Source organism: Orcinus orca, chromosome 18, assembly GCF_937001465.1.
Source record: "Orcinus orca chromosome 18, mOrcOrc1.1, whole genome shotgun sequence".
Taxonomy (NCBI): Eukaryota; Metazoa; Chordata; class Mammalia; order Artiodactyla; family Delphinidae; genus Orcinus; species Orcinus orca.
Genome location: NC_064576.1, coordinates 73801342 through 73823979, shown reverse-complemented (window position 1 = coordinate 73823979; position 22638 = coordinate 73801342). Strand labels below are relative to the sequence as shown.

At 45.8% G+C, this 22638-nt stretch overlaps 2 protein-coding genes and 2 non-coding genes across 9 annotated transcripts; all 4 read left to right on the top strand.

Moving 5' to 3' along the window:
- The first annotated feature begins 46 nt into the window (after nucleotides 1–46).
- RPL21 (ribosomal protein L21) lies at nucleotides 47–5355 on the top strand. Of its 6 annotated transcripts, none has more exons than XM_004281773.4 (6): nucleotides 47–78; nucleotides 2687–2765; nucleotides 3078–3139; nucleotides 3905–4017; nucleotides 4769–4919; nucleotides 5030–5355. In XM_004281773.4, the coding sequence occupies exons 2-6, from the start codon at nucleotides 2699–2701 to the stop codon at nucleotides 5117–5119; spliced, it is 483 nt and encodes a 160-aa protein (XP_004281821.1). In that variant the 5' UTR covers nucleotides 47–78; nucleotides 2687–2698; the 3' UTR covers nucleotides 5120–5355. The 6 variants fall into 6 exon arrangements, with proteins under 6 accessions (XP_004281821.1, XP_033265229.1, XP_033265231.1 ...); XM_033409338.2 differs by lacking the exon at nucleotides 47–78 and adding an exon at nucleotides 116–133; XM_033409340.2 differs by lacking the exon at nucleotides 47–78 and adding an exon at nucleotides 317–334.
- LOC117197471 (small nucleolar RNA SNORD102) lies at nucleotides 3728–3798 on the top strand. Its single transcript, XR_004478118.1, has one exon. It is a non-coding gene; the product is annotated as a small nucleolar RNA SNORD102 (small nucleolar RNA).
- LOC117197472 (small nucleolar RNA SNORA27) lies at nucleotides 4062–4188 on the top strand. The gene has a single exon (XR_004478119.1). It is a non-coding gene; the product is annotated as a small nucleolar RNA SNORA27 (small nucleolar RNA).
- Nucleotides 5356–14762: 9407 nt separating the features above from the next.
- Nucleotides 14763–19916, top strand: RASL11A (RAS like family 11 member A). Its single transcript, XM_004281772.4, has 5 exons — nucleotides 14763–16488; nucleotides 17233–17660; nucleotides 18029–18085; nucleotides 18184–18263; nucleotides 19197–19916. The coding sequence occupies exons 2-5, from the start codon at nucleotides 17537–17539 to the stop codon at nucleotides 19662–19664; spliced, it is 729 nt and encodes a 242-aa protein (XP_004281820.1). The 5' UTR covers nucleotides 14763–16488; nucleotides 17233–17536; the 3' UTR covers nucleotides 19665–19916.
- Nucleotides 19917–22638: the final 2722 nt, after the last annotated feature.

Genomic DNA, 22638 nt, shown 5'->3' with positions numbered 1-22638 from the left:
GCGGGCAGCCCGTAGGCCCTTGTAAGGCGCGCGCGCGGCGCCGCCTCCTTCTTTTCGGCCGGAACCGCCATCTTCCAGGTACAGTATGCGCGTGGCTCCCGGAGCCTCTTGTCCCTCCCCCTGTTCTTCAGGCGTGAGTTCCAACCCTGTGGCCGCTGAGGCCGTGCATTGGAGCCCTAGGGAGATCATCTAGCCAGCCTGGGACCCGCTGGCCTGGGCGGTGGGGCTGTGTCCGTCCAGACTCGGCGCGGCGGGCGCGGGGCCGGGGACCAGGCTGCGATGCCGTGGGTTTGCGGGGGGACAGGCTCTGGAAAAACGAGGCCGAGGCACCGGGGTGAGGCGATTCTGGTCCATCGGGAAAGGAATTCGTCCTTCCAGCGGCCCCACGGCTTCAGCCCGCCTGTCCTGGGCTTTCTCGGATCGGCTCTGGCGCCGCGTGGCCGCTTGCTTTTCCGACGCCTTCAGTGTGGCATCGTAACCCCTGTTGTAGGACCTAAACTGTAATGCCCTGGGGTAGGGGCTTCGGGGCAGTAGGAGCGGGTTGAGAACCAGGCGCCGGTTTTAATCTCCCCTGAGACCTGGGTGTGTGTGAGAAAGTCGGGTATCGTGGTCGGAGAACTGCAGAGGTGCCCCTGAGTCGCCCTGGATGAAGAAGCCCAGCCCATTCGTCGTTGACGTGGGAGATTTCCGGTTCTCTTTAATTCTGGCCCGGGACCGCAATTGGAGAAAGGGAAAATACTTTGTTTGCCACGGGTATTGTTTTGTTCATGCCAGGGCAGCAAGTGTTAAGCGAAGGGATTCCTGAATAGTTGTGTCTGATTTAGGTGTTTAGGGGGAAAGTTAACTGAATAACCCCTTAGTCTTAGTTTTGCATCTGTGTCTAGTTTGTAGCAGCCAGCTGCCAGAGTTGAGGAAACAGTGGGTTGCGCCCCTGTAATGGGTCCCATTTTTGGTAGTATTTATAGACTTTAAATTGTCATTGCTTGGGACGTTAAGTATTGTTTTTAAAAACTCACTCGATTATATGTGTATTGAGTCCTGATGGATTTCGAACTTGGAAAAATGGGTCTAGTGGAAGGAGCGTGGGCTCTGGAGTCAGAAGGGACTTCCAGGGCTTCCCTGGTGGTGCAGTGGTTAAGAATCCGCTTGCCAGTGCGGGCGACACGGGTTGGAGCTCTGGTCCGGGAAGATCCCACATGCCGCAGAGCAAGCAAACCCGTGCACCACAACTACTGAGCCTGCCCTCTAGAGCCTATGAGCCACAGCTACTGAGCCCGTGTGCCACAACTACTGAGCCTGCGCTCTAGAACCCACGAGCCGCAACTTATTGAAGCCCGCGCACCTAGAGCCCGTGCTCCGCAATGAGAAAAGCCCCCACTCGCTGTAATTAGAGAGAGCCGGTGCACGACAACGAAGACCCAACGTGGCCAAAAATTTAAAAAATAAATTTATTTTTTTAAAAAACGAAAGGACTTATTACTGATTTTGTCACTTTGTGTCTCCATGAAGTGAGTTGACCTGCAGAGCATGTCTCCTTGTTTATGAACTTAAGGGGAGTTTATATGAACTTAATGCAAATGTAGCCATGAGAATTAAAACAGTACTTGTACTTGATAGATTCTTCTCACCATTTAAAGTGAAGTGTGCATTCGTTGTAACAGTGATTTGGCTTTGGTGGGTTAGCTGGAACATTCTTCGGTCTCCTTGCCACACAGGTTATATGAAAAAGGTACTTAGGAGTCACTTTTCTTTACGGTTAAGATGTAATAAATTGAGAGGTTGACTTACATTAGAACGTTGTCGACAACCTAAGCTGGTCTTTGGTGTATTTTGCCTTGTGGTAGGAGTAGTGGGCAATGGTAGTTCTGCCCTTGGATGATCTGAGGCAATTAAAACCATTATTTTGACCTTTTGGGAAACAAAGTGAAAGGTTCAACTCAGTAGCCTATACGTGAGTTCTTAGGCAATGATAAAGTACTGTTTACTAGTAAGCGCTTTGCATGTGCTAGGAATTGCTCAATGTTTTGTAGGCATTACCTTAGTTGATTATAAAAGTATTAAGACTCTTTTACATATGAGGATCAGGGTTTTAAATGTGGTCTCCCAGCAGGTAGGTGGCAAAACCTATGTCAAAATCAGGTCAGTGATTGTAAAGCCTTCTACCTCACATTTTCTGGTAAACAACTGAGTAATTAGGTATATGAAGTAAGTTAGAGATTTTTGACAGTTAATAGACGCGGTATTAAAGAAATCCGTAGGTTGATAAGAAAAGGGGTTTAATCCATTATGTATAAATGCAAGACTGAGTTTTGTCGTGCTTTGCAACAATAAACTGCCTTCTAGTTGGTAATTCCAGTGTTCTTGGCAGTCTAAGCTGGGTTCTACAGTTGTAGTGTGGCAGAAGTCCTGTTGTGTTGTTACATTCTAATAGGGAAAATCCTGGTTTGGGTTCTAAAATCCAGTTCTGCTTCTTAGGAGTTTTAGGCAGTTTTGGCAGAAATCTTGGTAAAATTACTGTTTCTTACCATTATAAGAGCTATTGATTTGTGAACCAGCTTTTTAGATAGTTGCCTAATTCTCGTGTTGCTACTGAACTTAGTGCATTTGTAATTACACATTTTTTGGTTAAAGGGGCAAATGTCAATTTTGCAGTTGTATTTGACTCTTTGATACTTTCTGGTTTCAGTAATTCGCCAAAATGACCAACACAAAGGGAAAGAGGAGGGGCACCCGCTACATGTTCTCTAGGCCTTTTAGAAAACATGGTGAGTAGATCCACCCTCCTTGGGAGCAAGCGTGGCGTACATTTGTGTTTTATTACCTATGTGTTGTCGTTCATATAATGTGTTCTTAATAAATGGCATTAATTAATCAGCATTTACCTAACTTATTTGTAATAAATAAAAAGCATGAATTTTATATAGTGGTTCTTAAATTGTCGACTAGCAAGATTTTAAAGTACACGTAACTGCCAAAAAGTAGTGTGTGTTGAAAGCTAGTAAGCTTATATATTTCTCTTACTCTTGACTTTTTAATCTTGATATTGACTGTATTGGGGTTTTTTGGGTTTTTTGCAGGAGTTGTTCCTTTGGCCACATACATGCGAATCTACAAGAAAGGTGATATTGTAGATATCAAGGTAAATTATAAAATTGGGGAAATAACTACAGAGTAACATTAGAAGTTAGAAAAGTTGTGTTTATTATTAAAATCTGAATAGGGTGTATTGCATCTTTTTATCTTCCTAATCAGGGGAAAATCCATTTCCTGAAAAAGCTCATGAGAGTATAGAGTATCTATTTTATGTTACATTTTTATTTTTGTAATAAATTTATTTTTTGGGGCTGCATTGGGTCTTTGTTGTCAAGTCTTCATTGCAGTGCGTGGGCTTCTTATTGCAGTGGCTGCTCTTGTTGCAGAGCTTGGGCTCTAGGTGGGCAGGCTTCAGTAGTTGTGGCACACGGGCTTAGTTGCTCTGTGGCATGTGGGATCTTCCCGGACCAGGGCTCGAACCCATGTCCCCTGCATTGGCAGGCGGATTCATAACCACTGTGCCACCAGGGAAGTCCCTAGAATGGCTATTTTAATTTTACTTTAATAAACAAGAGTTTAAAAGTGCTATTCTTGAGTCTAAGAATTTTCTCATTACTTGTTTTTAACAGCTAGTGGAAAAATTAAGGGGGGGAAATCCTGTGGATTTCTATTTAAACGTGTCCTGGCACTCTAGAGCTTAATGATGATTGTCTCTTTGATTGCTAAAAGCAACGTGAAAATGACATTTCACCGGCTCTGAAAGCTCTTGAGTTGCCATCTAAAGAAGAAAAAATCTTGGAATATCTTAGTTACTTTGGATTTAAATGGAGGGGGACATTGCTGGCATAACGTTTATCTCCTTTCTTAACAGGGAATGGGCACTGTTCAAAAAGGAATGCCCCACAAATGTTACCATGGCAAAACTGGGAGAGTCTACAATGTTACCCAGCATGCTGTTGGCATCATTGTAAACAAACAAGTTAAGTAAGTAATGTCATAGTTCTTTGTGCCTACTTAGTATTCCCTCACACCCCCCTTTCACTTTGCCAGTTGGACTTATGTCTTTATTGGTCATTCAAGTGGGGCAAAGGAAATACCCTTTTAAAACTCAAGCAAACTGGGTGTTTGTCTTGTAACCTGTCAGAGGAAACAAATTGTAATAAACTTGCTGGAAAGTCTTGTGAGGTTTGTTAGCTAAGCCGTTCTGGTTTTCACAGTGTAAAAAGTTTAATAAGTTGTAAATTTTATTAGTGGTCTGGTTTTGCTTAAATTATTTGGTATTTTAGAGTCTGTCACCTCATCAGAAGAGAGCTTAAAAGTGGGGATGTTTCGGCTTCCCTGGTGGCACAGTGGTTGGGAGTCCACCTGCCGATGCAGGGGGCGTGGGTTCATGCCCGGTCCGGGAGGATCCCACGTGCCGCGAAGCGGCTGGGCCCGTGAGCCATGGTCGCTGGGCTTGCGCGTCCGGAGCCTGTGCTCCGCAGTGGGAGAGGCCGCAGCGGTGAGAGGCCCGCGTACTGCAAAAAACAAACAAACAAAAAAGTGGGGATGTTTGCCTCAAGGCCCTATTCAGTAAGATTTAATAAATGATTATAAATTTGCCATCACCTTGTTGATTTATCCTATCTGTGGGTAAAAAAATATTCATGGTTTAATTAATAAATGAAACTGTCGAAAGAATTCTCTGAATTTTAGCTGTGTTTTTGATGCACTTAAGAGTTTCTTCTCTCTCCAGGGGCAAGATTCTTGCCAAGAGAATTAATGTGCGTATCGAGCATATTAAGCACTCTAAGAGCCGGGATAGCTTCCTGAAACGGGTGAAGGAAAATGATCAGAAAAAGAAGGAAGCCAAAGAGAAAGGTACTTGGGTTCAACTGAAGCGCCAGGTGAGTGCTTGGCAGGGTGTCTTGGTATTACGTACATTATTAGTTCCGGGAGCACTTTGAAATTGAGTTACAGTACTTTTCATAATTATTCCCTCGCCTTTTTTTAATAGCCTGCTCCACCCAGAGAAGCACACTTCGTGAGAACCAATGGAAAGGAGCCTGAACTGTTGGAGCCCATTCCCTATGAATTCATGGCATGATGGGTGTAAAGAAAATAAAAGACCTGGACTGTGTACATGTTTCTCTTAATTGAGTAGAAGTGTGTGACCCCCTTCCCCAAACAAATATTTAAAGCACATTTTAATTGTGTCCGAATTCAGTGGGTGACATCTTTTTACTTTTCAAATTTAGTGGGTTTTATTCCTGAAAGATGTGAGGTAGTTTGTTGTGCAGTATACTCCATTGATTAATAAACTGCTAGATATTACTTATAAAATATTTGTACTAGTTTGCAAATAGTCTCAATTCCTATGAACAAAGGATTTAAAATGAATGAAAGTTATATGTTATAATTAAGCTCAGGAAAAGTTGATGCTCATAATTGCATCATAAATTAAGTAGCTGTGTTTTGAGAATCAAGAACTTACCTTTGAAGCCTGCTGTTTAAATATACATGGTTTAAAGCCCCTTCCTGGTCCTTTGTGAGTTACATGTTAGTTCTGAGTTGTTCAGACCTTTCGTGCAGCAGGACTCAGAAAAGTATTAAAAACTGGAATACCTTTTTTATTTAAACCGGGTAAGTATTTATATAGCATCTAATATGTTATGTGGCATTCTAAGCACTTTACATAATGTACTCGTAAAAAACTTGGAATAAGTTTTGTTTTGCTCATTTTATATGAAAGGAAGCTGAGGCACAAGTAACTTGCCTGAGGTTACAGGTGCATAGTGTTGGGCAAAGATTCAAAGCCAGGCAATCTGGCTGCATAATCAGATTTTAGTCATCAGTTCTATATTGCTTCATATTAATAGGAATATTTTAAAGCTACTCTGTCTAGTTGGAACACCATTTTAGGTTTTGTTACTTCCTGGATATTTTTAATAGGATGTGGTAAACATCCAGTAGGGAATTGATCACATCTCATCGCCCTGCCTTCAGTATTCTGTGATAATACCTGTAGCAAGCTTATTTAAAATGAAAACCTTGGGCTTCCCTGGTGGCGCAGTGGTTACGAATCCGCCTGCCAATGCAGGGGACACGGGTTCGAGCCCTGGTCCGGGAAGATCCTACATGCCACGGAGCAACTAAGCCTGTGCGCCACAACTACTGAGCCTGCGTGCCGCAACTACTGAAGCCCACACACTTAGAGCCTGTGCTCCACAGCAAGAGAAGCCACTGCAGTGAGAAGCCGGCACACTGCAATGAAGAGTAGCCCCCGCTCACCGCAACTAGAGAAAGCCCGTGCGCAGCAAGGAAGACCCAACACAGCCATAAATTAATTAATTAATTAATTTAAGAAAAATGAAAACCTTGACTACTCACTTGGTATTCTGTCCCCACTATTAGACTTGAGGACAAGAACCTGTTCATAATTTTAGTAAACGCTGTGAATAGTTTGAAACCCAATGTTAGTGGCCTTCAGTTTCATCTGGTGAAGTGTGATGGTAATAGGGCTTGGAATCCAGCAAACCCGGGCTTTGAATCTTGGATTCCTAACCTAACTCAGTAAATGGTGGTTATTAATTGCCCTCAGAGATTCACATCTAGTGGTAGAGGGTTATGTTTAAACATGACTCTGTTGGTCAAAAGAAATTGTTTACCAGCACCACCACAGAAAACAAGGAAAACCTTATATATTGCATCAGTTGGCATGTGTGTTCTGTGTTTTTCCATCTTAAGTTACCACTTATGCACTAGGTTGAAGTCACTTTGCATATTTTAAAATTCTATTTCATGAGTATCTTTCATAGCGTTTCTTCATTTCTGCCCCTTTAGGCACATTTTGATTTCTCCTGTAAACTATTAAAGCAGCTTCAAGGCATCATGTTTATTGAGCCTCCTGCTTTATTGCATATTGCTTAACCTGCGTGTCTCTATAACTCATGGTTTAGTTTTTCAAGGTATGTGTAACTAGTCTGGTTCCTACTAAATTGTTTTTATTTCTGTTTTCCTACGTGATGGCTTTAGCTGTTAGGAAAATTGTGTTTATGGAACTGCTCTTCATTGCCCCGGTTTTGCACACGCACTTGCCTTTGCCTGAAATACCTACACTTTGCTTTGTTCGTTTGATGGAATTCTGCTTGTCGTTCACTCACCTTGAGTCATAGGTGAACCGTCCCTGATTAAAGCATTTTAAGGAGAGGAATGAAAGTGCTTGGAATCAGAGATTACTTCTGGTTTGGGTTGGTGGAATAAATTCCCCCACATTTTTGTGTGTTTGCTTCTCACAGTGTTTATAGTTTTTAAAACCTGCCTTCCTCACTAGACCTGAGGGTAGGGACTCTGCCTTATATTTTGTACTTCTGGTGCCTGGCACATAATATACACTCAGTAAATGCTCTTTAATGAGAAAAGCACTGCTTTTTTTTTGTTTAAGACATTTTCTACTTTATGTTCAGTTTTATTTTCCTATGTACTTTATAAAACTATAGTGTTTCTGAATTTTGAGGGCTAACCAACCATTTTGCTCAGGAGTAATTGGGATTATTAAATCCTTCACGTAGAAAAATCAGAGACCTCAAACATTTCTTTGTTCGTTCTCCAGCCAGTCATGTTAACCTTGCTGACTGTTGCTGCTTCTGTACAATGAGGGTGTCATCTGCAAGTAGGGATTGGACTGAATGATTCCTAGAGGTCCCTCGCGTGCTTTGAGTCTGATTCCATGTTTAACTATGACTAAGTGAAAGGAAGTATAATTGTGACTTGTCAAAAAGGAAATGGTGGTGTAAGATCTTAGTTCAGGAGGGCTGGTGAGGCTGGACATTGGGAAAAGGAAAGGCTGCAAACAAGACTGGCTAAGGGGAGTTATTCTTAGGGCAGGTAGTCAGAAAATGTGAACGCTTCCATGTAGTGTATGGTGCAGCAGTTTTCTAAAATACTATCAATGGCAATGCTATGTGAATATGCGTATAGCTCTTTTTGATTTTTAAAGGTGGGTTTTCTCACATGCACAATACTGAGTTTAAAATGTGGTTTCCAGATTCTTGGTTCATTTTGATTGCTTTCCTAAAGTTAGCACTCCATGAGAGTGAAAATGATTGTCTTGGCACTCTCTTCAGCATTGATTATTATGATTTAGTCTTTGCTAATCTGGCCGGAGAAAATGTTGCGTTATTGAATTTGGCTTTCCTTAGCTTCTGGAACACTTAACCTGGTTTCCTTTTACCTCCACTGCAGTCTTTGCTGGACCTTACTGTCTTTCTGACCTCCAAATACTGAAGTGCCTTTATTCGCACATTCAAAGCCCTATATCATCTGCCCTCTACCTACTTTTCTGACCTAATCTTCTACCACTTCCAGCCCCAAAGTCAGATTCAGTAAGTCATGAGATATTTGGAGGTCAAACACCATTAAGGAAGTTGCAATCTAGGAAGAGCAGTACAAGCGGAAATCCTATTTAAATCAAGGCAAAATAAGGCTTCAAGGAGTGTAAAAGGACAGTAAAGGGGAAAGTTGATGTTTACAGGGCTCTTGTTTTCACTGATTTTTCGTGGTTTCTCTTGTTTGCTTGACCCTTTCCACGTACTGCTTCCTTGGCTTCAGCTTACAGACTAGTGAAAGCCAGCAAACTAAGCAAGCAGCTTTTCGTTTGTCTTCCTCATTCTTTTGTAGCTTAAATTCCGTCTCCCACTGCCAATATGGCTTCTGCCTACACCACTCTAATGAAACTACTCCTAGAGGTTACCAAACACCTGCTAATTAAACTTAGAGACTTTCCAATTTGGCTTCATCTCCCTGGTATTTGTCAGAGCCAACACCTTTGCTTTTTGCCATCACACTTCAGCCAGGTTCCTCTGCCTGTCCGACTCCTTCGTCCCCCTTATTCTGGACTTTCCTTAATGTTCCACATCTGTCACTCCTAAGTTCTTTCTGGATGATCTAAGCCAGTGGTTCTTCAAGTATAGTTTCCCAGCTCGCAGCATCAGCATCTGGGAACTTTTTAAAAATGCAGACCTACTGAATCAGAAATTCCAGGGAGGGGCCGCGGGCAGCACTTAACAAGTTCTCTGGGCGATGGAGGTGCATGCTCCAACTTGAGAACCACTGAGTTTATGTCTGGCCATCTCTAATACACATGAGACTCAACTTCAGAGCTCACTTTCTCTGAAGCTCTAGATGTGTATTTCCAACTCCCTCTTGGGCACCTCCATTTGGTGCAGCTGTTACACAGATGAGCTTGGAAGGTTTTATTAGCAGAGAGATGAATTAAATTGAAACCCTTGAGATTTGACTAATGTGTGTTTGCTGATAAGATTACATGCCTGCCTTGAAATGCAGGTCGTTTAATGAGTAACCATCACAAAGTGTGAATTTATAAATTAATCCCTTACTGTACAATTCCCTTTTCTCACACTTACCAATGAGAATGAAGAAAAATATTCTAACTATAAAACTTTTCACCCTGTTCTTAAGTTAATAAGAGCCATGGTTGGGAATGAGCCTGCGTGGCTTCTTGAACTTTCTCTTCTGATCTAGCCAGGTATCTCTTAAGGCCTATTCATGTTCAGTTGAACCCGATCCGAAGGGCTGAATAAACTACATCACACTGAAATTTGCTTCTGAACTTTGTGGCCAGAAAGCCCCCCAGTTTCCTGTATCTTCTGTACTCCCATCAGGGTAGATTTGCATTTTTCTCTGCACTAGGATGGGAAAGATTCTAAATATAAACACTGGCTAACATTTAGCAGTAAGCGTCGCTAAAATGTAAGAAGTTAGGTTTATCTTATTTTTTGAGTACAAGAGAATTTTGAGCTGAATTTGATTTGAGGTATGAGTGTTTATAGCATATTCATCCCAGCCCTACTTAAAGGAAAACATTGGTATTGTTCAAGCAAGAAACCTTCATAGAATCTTAGACAAATTGCTTGGTTATAAATAACAGTGAGGCAGCATCTGCAGCTGTTACTGCTGAGGTGGAGAAAGTGTAGAGGCGTGAATAAGCAGTCCAAGGTTGTGTATTGTGATTCTTTTTCAATAGCAAAGGTGAGTGGTGAGGGGCAACTGATGGGCCGTCTCTCAAAGGCCCTCATGGGAAAGGCACAGAGAAGCCTCTCAAAACTTTCCTAGCAAGAGTGCAGTTTGTGGAAATCATTTGGATTGGAAAAGAAATGCCACAGGGTGCTCTTTGCTGTCTACAGAATGGGATGATGGCTTAGCCCAAGTGAAGATGTGATTGGATTTTTGCTCCTGAGAAAGAACAGAGTTCAGATTAATTGCTCATGGCAGATGAGTAAGTGAACAGTTTGAAGATCCTTGAGAGCAGAGACCACCTGTCCTTCGGATGCTCCTAGCTCTGGCACTTGCATATACTAGGGGCCGCCTCAAGAACAGTTCAGTGGCGTTCCATAGCCTCCAGATGATGCCTTACTGAGGCGTTCATTGCCATCCACAGTCTGCTCCCCAACCTTTGGGTCATCTACTATATACTCACCTTTGAGACTGCTTGCCGTATGCTTCCTGCCTTCCTGCTTCTACTCGTGCTCTTCCCTCAACCAAATAAGACATCTCTCTACCCTTGTGTTTCCATCTATCAAATATGCTCAGGGACCAGTCGTTGCTCCCTGCAGCTTTTCCTGATTACCCACCCCCCACTTCAGATTTCTAACAAGTTTCAGGTGTACAGCATTATATATCAGCATTTTGTGTACACTACAAAGTGATCACCAAAGATACAGTTACCATCCATCAGCATACATTTGACTCCCTTCACCCTTTTTACCTACTTCACAACCTTCTTCCCCTCTGGTAACTACTAGTCTTGTTCTCTGTATCCATGAGTTTTTGTTTTGTTCTATAAGATTCCATATATGAGTGAAATTATTTGGAATTCGTCTTTCTCTGTCTGACATTTCATTTAGCATTATGCCCTTGAGGTCCATCCATGTCACAAATGCCAAGATTTCACTTTTTTTTTTACAGCTGAGTAGTATTCCATTATACATGTCACATCTTCATCCATCAGTGGACACCTCTATATCTTGACTATTGTAAATAATGCTACAATGAATATAAGGGTGCATGTGTCTTTTCAAGTTAGTTTTCTTGTTTTCTTTAGATAAATACCCAAAAGCCGAGTAGCTGGGTCATATGGTAGTTCTACTGTTTTTTTGTTTTGTTTTGTTTTTTATTTTTGGCTGCGTTGGGTCTTCGTTGCTGCGCGCGGGCGGCATGTGGGATCTTCCTGGACCAGGACTCGAACCCGTGTCCCCTGCATTGGCAGGCAGACTCCCAACCACTGCACCACCAGGGAAGCCCAGTTCTACTGTTTTTTGAGGAACCTCCATGCTGTTTCCATAGTGGCTGCATCAATTTACATTCCCACCAGTGCACAGGAGTTCCTTTTTCTCCACATCCTTACCAACATTTATTTATCTTTTTGATAATAGCCATTCTAACAGGTGTGAGGTGATATCGCATTGTGATTGGTTTGCATTTCCCTGATGATTACTGATGCTGAACATCTTTTCATGTGCCTGTTGGCCATCTGAATGTCTTTGGAAAAATGTTTATTCAGATTCCCTGCCCATTTTTTTAATCGGATTTTTTGTTGTATGAGTTCTTTATACATTTGGATATTAGCCCCGTACTGGATATATGATTAGCAAATATCTCCTCCCATTCAGTGGGTTGCCTTTTTGTATGTGTGTATGGTTTTTTTGGTTTGTTTTTTTTGCCGTACGCGGGCCTCTCACTGTTGTGGCCTCTCCCGTTGCGGAGCACAGGCTCCGGACACGCAGGCTCAGCGGCCATGGCTCACGGGCCCAGCCACTCCGCGGCATGTGGGATCTTCCCCGACCGGGGCACAAACCCGTGTCCCCTGCATCGGCAGGCGGACTCTCAACCACTGCGCCACCAGGGAAGCCCTGTGTGTGTGTGTGTTTTTAAGTATAGCTGATTTACAATATTAAGTGTACAGCGTAGTGATTCAATATTTTTATAGATTATACTCCATTAAACGTTATTACAGGGACTTCCCTGGTGGCCCAGTGGTTAAGACTCCACGTTCCCACTGCAGCGGACTCAGGTTCGATCCCTGGTCAGGGAAATAAGATCCCACATGCTGCGCGGCACAGCCAAAAGAAAAGTTATTACAAAATAATAGCTCTGAGGGCTTCCCTGGTGGCACAGTGGTTGAGAGTCCGCCTGCCGATGCAGGGGACACGGGTTCGTGCCCTGGTCCGGGAAGATCCCACATGCCGCGGAGCGGCTGGGTCCGTGAGCCATGGCTGCTAAGCCTGCGCGTCCGGAGCCTGTGCTCCGCAACAGGAGAGGCCACAACAGTGAGAGGCCCGCGTACAGCAAAAAAAAAAAAAAAAAAAAAAAAAAAGATTTGATTGAGAAATAAAAAAAAAATAATAATAATAATAGCTCTAATTACCTGTGCTGTACAATATGTCTTCATATGGTGTCTTTTGCTGTGCAGAAGCTTTGTAGTTTGATGTAGTCCCATTTGTTTATTTTTGCTTTTGTCTCCCTTGCCTTTGCAGTCAGATCCACAAAAACGTTGACGTCAAGGTTATTGCCTGTGTTTTCTTCTAGGATTCTTATGGTTTCAGGTCTTACATTCAAGTCACTAATCCATTTTGAGTCAGTTTTTGTCTGGTTTCAGGTCTTACATTCAAGTCACTAATCCATTTTGAGTCAGTTTTTGTCTATGGTGTAAGATAGTGGTCTAGTTTCATTCTTTTGCATGTTGTGGCTGTCCAGTTATCCCAACACCATTTACTGACAAAACTGTCCTTTCTCCATTGTATGTTATTGGCTCCTTTATCGTAAATTAATTGTCCATATATGTGTAGGAAAAAGAAAGACATTCAAATTGGAAAGTAAGAAGTAAAACTCATTGTTTGCAGGTGACATGGTACTATATACATAGAAAACGCTGAAGACTCCATTAAAAACTGTTAGAACTAATAAATGAATGCAGTAAAGTTTCAGGATGCAAAATCAATATACAGAAATCTGTAGTGTCTTTATACTAATAACAAACTATCATAAAGAAAATTTAAGAAAATCCCATTTACAATCACATTAAAAAAAAACAAAACTTATTCAGCCAAGGAGGTGAAAGACCTGTACACTGAAAGCTGTAAGATGTTGATCAACGAACTTGAAGAAGATGCAAATAAATGGAAAGATATTCCATACTCATGGATTGGAAGAATTAATATTGTTAAAATGTCCATACTACCCAAAGCAATCTACAGATTCAGTGCAATCCCTATCGAAATTCCAGTGGCAATTTTCACAGAATTAGAACAAATAGTTATAAAATTTATACGGAACCACAAAAGATCCTAAATTGCAAAGCAATCTTGAGAAAGACAAAGCTGGAGGTATCATGCTCCCTGATGTCAAAGTATACTACAAAGCTATAATTATCAAAACAATATAGTATTGGTATAAAAAGACACAGAGATCAGTGGAACAGAGTTGAGAACCCAGAAATAAACCCATTCAGATTAAATTCTCTCTGTTGCAGCTGTATTGGAGTTCTGAGCCCATCTGCTTTGTCATTGCATTTACATGAGCAGTGTTCTCCATCCTACTCTCCACAGTGCCAAGATTTGAAATCACGGGGGTTGAGATGCCCACTATTGAATGGCTCTATGAGTAAGTGACTAAACTTGTCCAAACCTCAGTTTAGGAGATATTTTACCCATTTCACAGGATTAAAATTACGGAAGAATTGAGAATTTTTTTTGGAAACTCAACAGTGATACATAAACGATAATTATTTTAATTAATTTCACTGTGGGGGTGTCTGTGAAGTCAGGCAAGTCTTATACGTTGTTGTCCTCTCAGTAAATGTTTGATAACAGCTGTTGTTTATGTTCTGTACCAGCGCTTAACAGCCTCGCAGAGTAGAGTTTCAGTCATTTGACTGCTGAATTGAAGTAGGGAGCTGGTAGAGGAGAGAGGTGTAATTTTTATACTGAGGAAAGTACTTGAAGGCAAAGTCTGAGTCTCCAGCCTCAATGTTCAAGGATTTAGGATAGACAGGAAAGGTAGTTGATATTGGGTGATGGATGGTGGTAGGAGAGACATTCCCGAAGTAGCGGAGGACCCCTGGCAGAGTTTTGCCTGAGGGCTAGAAATCAAGCTTCTTTGGATGGTGAAGGGTTAATAGCTTTCCAAGCCTGACCTTATTTGCATATTACTAAATTCTACCCTTCACAGTCATTCTAAACACCCACGGATTTGTGTATTCATATCTGCCTACACATTTCTATTATCTTTTTATATATTTTTTTCTATTATCTTTTTAAAAACACTTCAGCATACCTGTGTCATACTACTTGCACCACAATTTTACATAACTGGATACAAAGAAATCCAAAATGAAATAGCACAAGCAGCAATTTAGGCAAGGCTGTTTATAATTCTACAGTTCAGTAACATTGTCTGCATAAAGGGCCACGGATGATCTTGGGTATTTGCAAATGCAAAGAGCTTTCCAAGGAGAAAGAATAACATTTTGAGTTCTGAGCAAAGGTGCACTGTACGTGCAAAATGGAACATAGCTGTCACCAGGCAGAGAACAGTATTAGGAATCTTACTTATGGAGCGACCTTAACCTAAAATGATCTTATACCTGACAGGGAATGTAAGGGAATGAGGTGAGGAGATAAGCCCACGATTCAGCCAAGGAAGGGCTCTCTTTTCCCTTGTTAAGTTCTGCATTTTAACTTCAGGAAAGTGAAGGGTGTTAGGACAGATCCCGTTGACTGCTGCTCAACAAGGATCCCCTCTTCGGTTGCTGGATTTCTAACAGGGTAGCAATGTGTGTGGCCTCCAGGGAGGAACTGATCCGAGCTAGTCCTGGCAACCCTGGTATTCTCCACTAGGTACATGAATACACTGGTTCCCAGCTTCTCAGTTCTGGCCACTGAGATGTAAGAGAGTCTAATGGGTTCTTCTGAGAATTATTTTATTTCATAATAAAAAGAGACGAAGAGGGTCCCTCCCTCCCTCCCTGCTTGGATGAGTACTTGATGTTTAGTGAAGCAGGAGCCATTCTGTGTTCAAGAAGGAGAGGCCAGGAGAATCTGAAAGGCAACAACCCAGGCCCCTGTCACTGAACTGCTCAAGGACCCCTGGAACCTAATTGTTTCAAGGTGGTTCTGTAAATAGTAACTCTCTTTATGGTGACTTTTCCCCAGTCAGGAAAGGCGGTTCCGGGCTTCAAGTCTTTCCAGTCAAACTGAAGTTGAACAGAAGGGGACTGCCTTGTGCTGAACCAAAGGACAGTACAGATGTAATAAGGCCGTTCAGCTCAGGACATTCCCTGGAACGCTTTCTCCTGAGAGCTGACTGCTCTCAAAACATAGGTATTGGGATAATGGTTACACACGTGACTTCCGTCTTCTCCAGTTCACACAGTGAAGACACCATTCAGAAAGTCTGTCAGTGTACTAACATTTATTAAAGACCTCGTGAGCCCCAGCTGCCACTATGTGCTGGGCACTAAAGACATAAGCTAGAGGCCCTGCCTTCTGGGAGAGAGACATGAAATAAATATTCCACCAGAAAGTAATGACAGTTGGGATCAGTGCTGCCTTAAGGGTGCCCTGAGCGTGAGGAACTGGGATGCAGGGTGGGGATGGCAGCAGTGACCAGAGGAGGCTCCCCCGAGCGAGGGGCAAGGAAACCAGTCACCCTCTTCCTGGTCTGCCTCGGGGTTCTTCAGGTGAGAAGCAAAGAGAGCAGGAGGGATGGAGAGGACGAGATACCAAGAAACGGAGGCAGAAGAAATGATGGAACTTGGTGATGAATCCACGCGGAAGCGAGAGGGGTTAGAGCCAAGGCCTCTCAGTGGCCGGAACCGAGAGCTGGGTGCGAGTGTTCAGGGATCTGGCCCACAGGCCGCTGGCTTGGGCTGCCGGGTGGATGGACGCACATGCGCACACTCATCAGTGTGGTCGACTGCAAAAGCGGACCTCTTCTCCTACCCCTCTCTGCATCCCAGCCCTCTCAAATGTGGCTCTGCGGCTCTCTCCACCAAGGAGTGGAGTGCACTTCCCGCCCCGGGAGTGTGGGCTGGCACCACGACTTGCTTTGGCCAAGAGAAGGCAGCAGGCGTGATGGGTTCCTCCCAGAGCCCAGGTCTCGGGAGGCCTGCTAACACTTCCACTCACTCTTGGAACTCTGCCCAGCCACCATGATCCTGGCCCGCCTTCTGGGTGAGGAGAAACAGTGGCTCAGCCACTGCCTCTCCCACCACCGCAGCCGGCAGCCGGCCAGCTGCCTGAGGACACCAATCTGGAGCCACCAGCCAGCCCCCACCCCCATCGCCCCTAGCCCGCTGCCACCAGCTCTCTACGGATGCATGGAAGAATGAAAGCCTGCGGCCAACACCAGCTGAGCCGGGCCTGGATTAGGATAGCCACTGCACTGACCTGCAGACTGGTGAGCAACCGTGAGGGATTGCAGTTTCAAGGCAGTAAGTTTCGTGCAGTTTGTCAGGCAGCAAAAGCTAACTGATACAACCAAGATGGAGAAAGGGGTGAGTGAGGGTGGGCCTGTCTAAGAGGCAATTGGACCTGTGAGGCTGGAGCACAGGAGGCAGAAGCCTGAAGGTCTAACCTGCAAGGACAGAATCCCAAGCCTTTTTTGCCTTTTTGCCACTGTGGGCTCCCGAAACCCAAGACTGGCCGGATTTTGCTTTTGTGTCCTCTTCCTCCCACTTCCACGCCCACCCTAAACTCCGCTTTACGTTTAGAAATAAGTACTTGAATGATGAAGCCAAGGCGTGACTCAAGTCATAGGACGGTGTTTGATGGAGGATTAGTCCGGAGCCAGAGCTCTCAATTAGCTTGTTGAGTGCTCGCTAATGAGTCAGCTCAGCCAGCACCAGCAGCCAGGGGCTGGGTTCGGAGGCTGAGCTGTTGACAATGGCTGTCCCCAAGGGGCCTTCACAAATCTGGAGCAAGGTCACAGTGTCTGCAACTCCCTTATACTGATACTAAGTCAGGGCTCTTTATCCTAATAATGTCACCCCTCAGCACCTTTCAAAAATAAAAAGGGCAACATTCGCCAGGAATTTATCCTTCCCATTGCTGCGGCAACGTCCGACCGATTGCATTTTTCCTTTCTTTCGTCCCCCAGCTCATAATTCTGATCTCTCTCATAATTCCGGTCTCGCCTCTGCAGGATGGAGGGGGCCGCCAGGGCTACGCAGGCACAGCAGAGGCCGGATCTCCAGGGCCCGGAGGCCGGAGCAGCGTAGGCCCCCGGCAGAGCGCGTCAAGCGGGTGCGTGCGCCGCGGTGACGGTGCCCTGGGCTCTCCGGCTCCGCCCCCTCCGCGCAGCTGCTGGAAGGGGCGGGAAGAGGAGGAGCCGGAGGCTGCCGCGGGGCCCCCAGCGCGCCCAGCCCTTTAAAAGCCGCCGGCCGGGCTCGCCGCACTGGCGGCCGAGGTCCCCGCGCACCGTAGCCCCGCGCTCGACCGCGCGCTTCATGCGGCCGCCTACCATGTCCGGACACTTTCTGCTCGCGCCCATCCCCGAGTCCTCCTCCGACTACCTCCTGCCCAAGGACATCAAACTGGCCGTGCTGGGCGCCGGCCGCGTGGGCAAGAGCGGTGAGCGCCCCGGGGAAAGCGGGGGCTCCCGGCGGAGGGGAGGGCGCAGGGGGGCCCGGACGTTTCCAGGCCGCTGCCGGCCTTCCCCCGCCAGCCTGCTTTCCCGCCGCTTCCCCGGACCTTGCACTCCTGAGCCTTCACCGGCGGGCACCTGTTGGAGAACGGGTGCCGGTGCGGCGCGTAGCGCACCCCCGGCCGCACCCGCCCCAAAACCCGCGGAGGCCGCGGCCGCACCCTTGACCCTGCGGAGCCTGGGGATGCAGGCAGCATCCGCGGTACTGCGGCCCGTCACGCCCCCATTTCCCCGAGACGGTCCCGGTTTGACCGTCTCGTCCTAGTCCTTCAGCTGATTTTCCTTTCCTTTTCAGCAATGATTGTGCGCTTCCTGACCAAGAGATTCATTGGCGATTATGAGCCGAACACAGGTTAGGTTCGTTTCGTTCTGTTGAGGTTGCATGCTCTGATTTTCTTTTTCCTGAGGAGAGTGTGAGAATTTAAAACTCAAGTCTCCTTCATTCTCCAGGCAAGTTGTACTCGCGGCTCGTGTGCGTGGAGGGAGACCAGCTCTCCCTGCAGATCCAGGACACTCCCGGGGGCATCCAGGTAAGGACTGCCAAGAGCAGGCGGCTCCTCCGCTTCCAGACGCCCGAGCCAGGTGTCTGGGCACGCCTGTTACGCGCTCAGATGGAGGGGTGTGCCGTACCCAGGTGGGGCCAGTCGTTGGGGTGTTAGAAACCGTCCACGATGGGGGGCGGGGAGAGTGGATTGTTATAGAGGCCGCCTTCTGCTGTCTGCCACCTCGGAAAGGGGAAGAGATGCTTAGCTTCTCTTCGCAGCCCTGGCCGGGCATCACTGGTTACACGGGTCTCACCACTTCTGTCAGGAGCAGCTCAGCCTTGGAACCCGGAACAAAACTATGGGGGTGGGATTCTGGAGAGGGTCTTCTCCCCTAGCAAGGTCTGCTGAAGCGCTCCTGTTTCTCGCTGTTCCTCTCAGTAATTCCAATCAGATAACCCCATGGCAAGCCGTCAGGAATGTAACTTGATTAACAAGTTACTAATTGCTCTCCCTTCTAGGGAGGAAAGGTCTTGTGGAAGAACCGAAAGAAGGAATTTGTTTCTGTAACATTCTCAAGAAGGACATGCTAAAAATATTTTTATGGGTTGGGGAATAGATATTTATCTTGGCTTATTTTCAAAGTTCTGTTTATTCTGAGTTAGTTCCCTAAAAATTGCGCCATCCTGAGTTGAAGTTCTCATTGAAGTCATCACAGACTGGTTCATCACAGGCTACCTGCCAAGCAAGGGGGTTAAAATAATGTGTTGGTAACAGCTAATAAAATAACCCAGGAAGGGAGCTTGCCTGAGAATTGGCTGTTGCCATTTCAAAAGCTTCCTTCTGCAGAAGCTGGGTAGAATCTGAAACTATATTTAGTGATTCCTTGTTCAAACGTTTTTTTCAAGGGTGGCTTTGATGTTCTTTCCAGTTTCTCCCACCGAGAGCTTCCTTGATCCGGGCTCACTTTGCTCTTTTCAGGTCCAAGACAGCCTCAGCCCGGCAGTCGACTCCCTGTCCAAGTGCGTGCAGTGGGCAGAGGGCTTCCTGCTGGTCTATTCCATCACGGACTATGACAGCTACCTGTCCATCCGCCCCCTGTACCAGCACATCCGGAAGGTCCACCCCGACTCTAAAGCCCCCGTCATCATCGTGGGCAACAAGGGGGACCTTCTGCACGCCCGACAGGTGCAGACCTGTGACGGCATCCAACTGGCCAACGAGCTGGGCAGCCTGTTCCTGGAAATTTCCACCAGTGAAAACTACGAAGATGTCTGTGATGTGTTTCAGCATCTGTGCAAAGAAGTGAGCAAGCTGCACAGCCTCGGTGGGGAGAGGAGGAGAGTCTCCATCATCCCCCGGCCACGTTCTCCCAACATGCAGGACCTGAAGAGGCGCTTCAAGCAAGCTCTTTCCTCCAAGGCCAAGGCCCCCTCCACCCTGGGGTAGACCCATCTGCACTGGATGGACTCGTCCCCTTTTTATCACGCATTCATGCAGCTGAGAAGACTGGGGGTCACCCTTTTTAATCACACATTCAGAGTTTATTTTTATACAAACTATTAGTTTTCAAGTGTATGTTTATTTCTGAAAATTCAAACGGTGATTGCCTAGAAGTTGGATAGTTGTTTTTTTAATAAAAGATTTTTTTAAAACTGTAACTGCTAGCCACTTTTCCATTAAAGGCAAATGGCAACATTGCTCCTTGTTTTTAAATGTCTTTTTATAGAAATCATACTTGCACCAGAGCCCAGAACTGCTCCAGGCTTACCCCCAGTCTGAACTCTGATTGGTGGCTCCTGCGGGGAGGGGTTGATGCAGAGGGAATCTGGTGTGGGAGAAAGGACAGTCTGTGGAGGAGGAAAGGGATTTGAGTAACTGCAGGATGTCTTTAATTAGGGCACTTTGCCCCGGGCATGAAACTGACACCATGTGATTTTCAGCGGAAGGGGTTCATTGTGCACAGATGCTAAAAAATTATGACATGAATAACATTATTATTTATTGGTGTAAATGGGAGTTTATCCTCTCCACCAGTATTAAAAAAACAACCCTCCTTCCAGCATTCCCATTGTCAGTAAGTGCACCCTTCCTGGAGTTGCCGGAAAATTCTCCATCCCTCTCTGTCTCCTTTACCCTAACCAATGGCGCACCCAGTCTGTCAATTCTCTCTCCTATTTTTCTCTAAAGCATCACTTTGCCTTAATCCAGGCTTTTACAGCTCGTGCCTGGATGGGCAAGCAAGCGTGTGGGCGAGGCTCTGGTTTCTTGGCTCTAAATCTTTCGTCACACCAGGACAACCTTACTAAAACCAACCCTGATCATCTTATTTCCATGACTGAAAAAACTCAGCTAGTTTCCCCTTATCTGCCGGGTAAAATATAAATGAGGCATGGAATCAAGATTATTTGCCACCTCTCCACACTCACCATCCCCTCCTTCCAAAACAAACGCGCGCGCATGCGCACACACAGCCGAAATCGATTCCAACAGAACGCTCTGACTTTCTCACTCTTCACCAGGTACTTTCATGCCTCCCTGCCTTGGCACGAACTACTCCCTTGAATATTTTGTCCTATTCTCCACCTAAAAGATCTTTCAAGTCCCGAGTCACATGCTACATTCAACTCCTGGGGTGCCTTCTCTGAGTCTTCCTCTATTCCTGTAGCATTTGTGTTATAACCCAACCTTTCCATGAAGCTATTATTTGTCACCCCCATTGGAAGGAGCACTGCTTGAGGGCAGTCGCTGCATTTTATGACTTTGTATTCCAAGCTTCTAGCCCAGTGCTTGCACATAGGCTGGTAGGTTTTCAGTAAATATTTGATGAATAAGTGAGTGACTACATTGTTTTTGGTGCCAAGGACAACCATGGCAGATTACAATGAAACAACTTGCCACTTCTGCAGAACGAGGACAGGAGGTGTTCTCAGTAGTTGAAGGTTCTTTATTAGCGGTGACAGGAAATGACACATGCAGCTTCTGGCCACTGCAGACCATTACCCTTGACTGTGTCCAGACCTGTGATGGAAACACCACCCTTCCCTATAGTTGGGGGGTGTCTAGGCAAAATGCCATAAAGGATTAATAATGTTAGATCATTCACATCTAAAGGTGTATCCAAATAAGAAAACAAGTATATTTTGGATTCCATTATCTTTTGTTGTTGTTTGGGGGGGATCGTTTTGGATTCCATTGTGTTTTAAAACGTGCCTAATTCTCCTTGTTCTTTGCATACTCTCAGCACAAAAGGAGTTCTTCCCATCATCAGCCATTCCTGCTTCCTACCACCCATCTTAACACTGAGGCATGGACATGAGAGCAACTGGCCCTCCTAACTGCTGCCACGCCCAGAGCGTGCCCAGGTGGCACCGGTGCCGGGGCTCTTCCACCCTCAAGGAGCTGAGATCAAACATCCCATGAGGAAAAGGTCAATCATAATGTAACAGCTACAGAACAGCACAGGAGACGCCCCAAGGCAGCCTATGATTCTGTTCCACGTGAGCGAGCTTGGGGACGGGAAGGGCCCTTGCGCTTGCCAGGATCCAGCCCAGTGTGGTCCAGTGGGGCCAAAGGATGAGTCATGGGGCAGTGCCAGAGGGAGTAGCAGCCTCAGGGGCTCGGGCAGAAAGTGGTTCTCCCGTCCTCAGCATCACAGAAAACTGACTTCCAGGGCCACAGAGCTTCTTCTCTTCTCTGGTCCCCAGATCCGGCCCTGCACAGCACCTGGCCTCTGTGTCTCATGGGGACCTCAGTGTCTCTCCTGATGGCAGCGGGGTCTCTTGAGGGTCAGGTGCCTGGAGAATGCCTGTAACGGTCCTGAGATAGCAGCGCTGGACATAGAAGAGGGGAGGCTGGAGCTATCAGGAGACAGTTACGGGGGGAACGTTGTCAGATTTCTGTGTCGGGAGGTGGATCTGAGGATTTGGGCTTGACTGGGCCCCGAGGAAGCCCTTAGAGAGGAAGCTGGGCCCTGAGCCAGGTTCTTCCCTCCAGAACCGGGAGGACAGAGCCTTCAGAGCCCTGGGTGTCATTATATTGCTGACGGGGGCAGAACTCCTGAAACATTAGGCAGAACATTGAAAACGTTGGTGGCTGTGGACAGGACAGTCTATGCATTTTCATTTGGTGGGTTTGCCTTACCGCCAAGGTGTCATCATCAGTATGAGGGTCACCTCCATCCTCACAAGGGGGGAGGGGCTACAGCATCCTTGGTCTCTCTTCACCACCACCCCACCCCCGGCCATCCTCACTCTGTCTTGAAATTCCTGAGTCTCTCTCCATTGGCACCACCCATTCTCCTTCCGGTCAGGGCTCGGCTTTAATTCTGCCCTCCAACTGCAGAATGATTTAATTCATGTGCCTATCAGTGAGGTTCTAGAAGAATGGACGGGATCCAAATGGCTCAACTGTACATGCTGCA

Excerpts from the sequence above, each read along its gene's own strand:
- RPL21 (XM_004281773.4), top strand. The coding sequence starts at position 2,699 with ATGACCAACACAAAGGGAAAGAGGAGGGGCACCCGCTACATGTTCTCT. Across the intron at positions 3,140-3,904 it reads GTGATATTGTAGATATCAAG|GGAATGGGCACTGTTCAAAA; the intron begins GTAAATTATAAA and ends CTTTCTTAACAG. Across the intron at positions 4,920-5,029 it reads GGGTTCAACTGAAGCGCCAG|CCTGCTCCACCCAGAGAAGC; the intron begins GTGAGTGCTTGG and ends TTTTTTTAATAG.
- RASL11A (XM_004281772.4), top strand. The coding sequence starts at position 17,537 with ATGCGGCCGCCTACCATGTCCGGACACTTTCTGCTCGCGCCCATCCCC. Across the intron at positions 17,661-18,028 it reads CGGCCGCGTGGGCAAGAGCG|CAATGATTGTGCGCTTCCTG; the intron begins GTGAGCGCCCCG and ends TTTCCTTTTCAG. Across the intron at positions 18,086-18,183 it reads CGATTATGAGCCGAACACAG|GCAAGTTGTACTCGCGGCTC; the intron begins GTTAGGTTCGTT and ends TTCATTCTCCAG.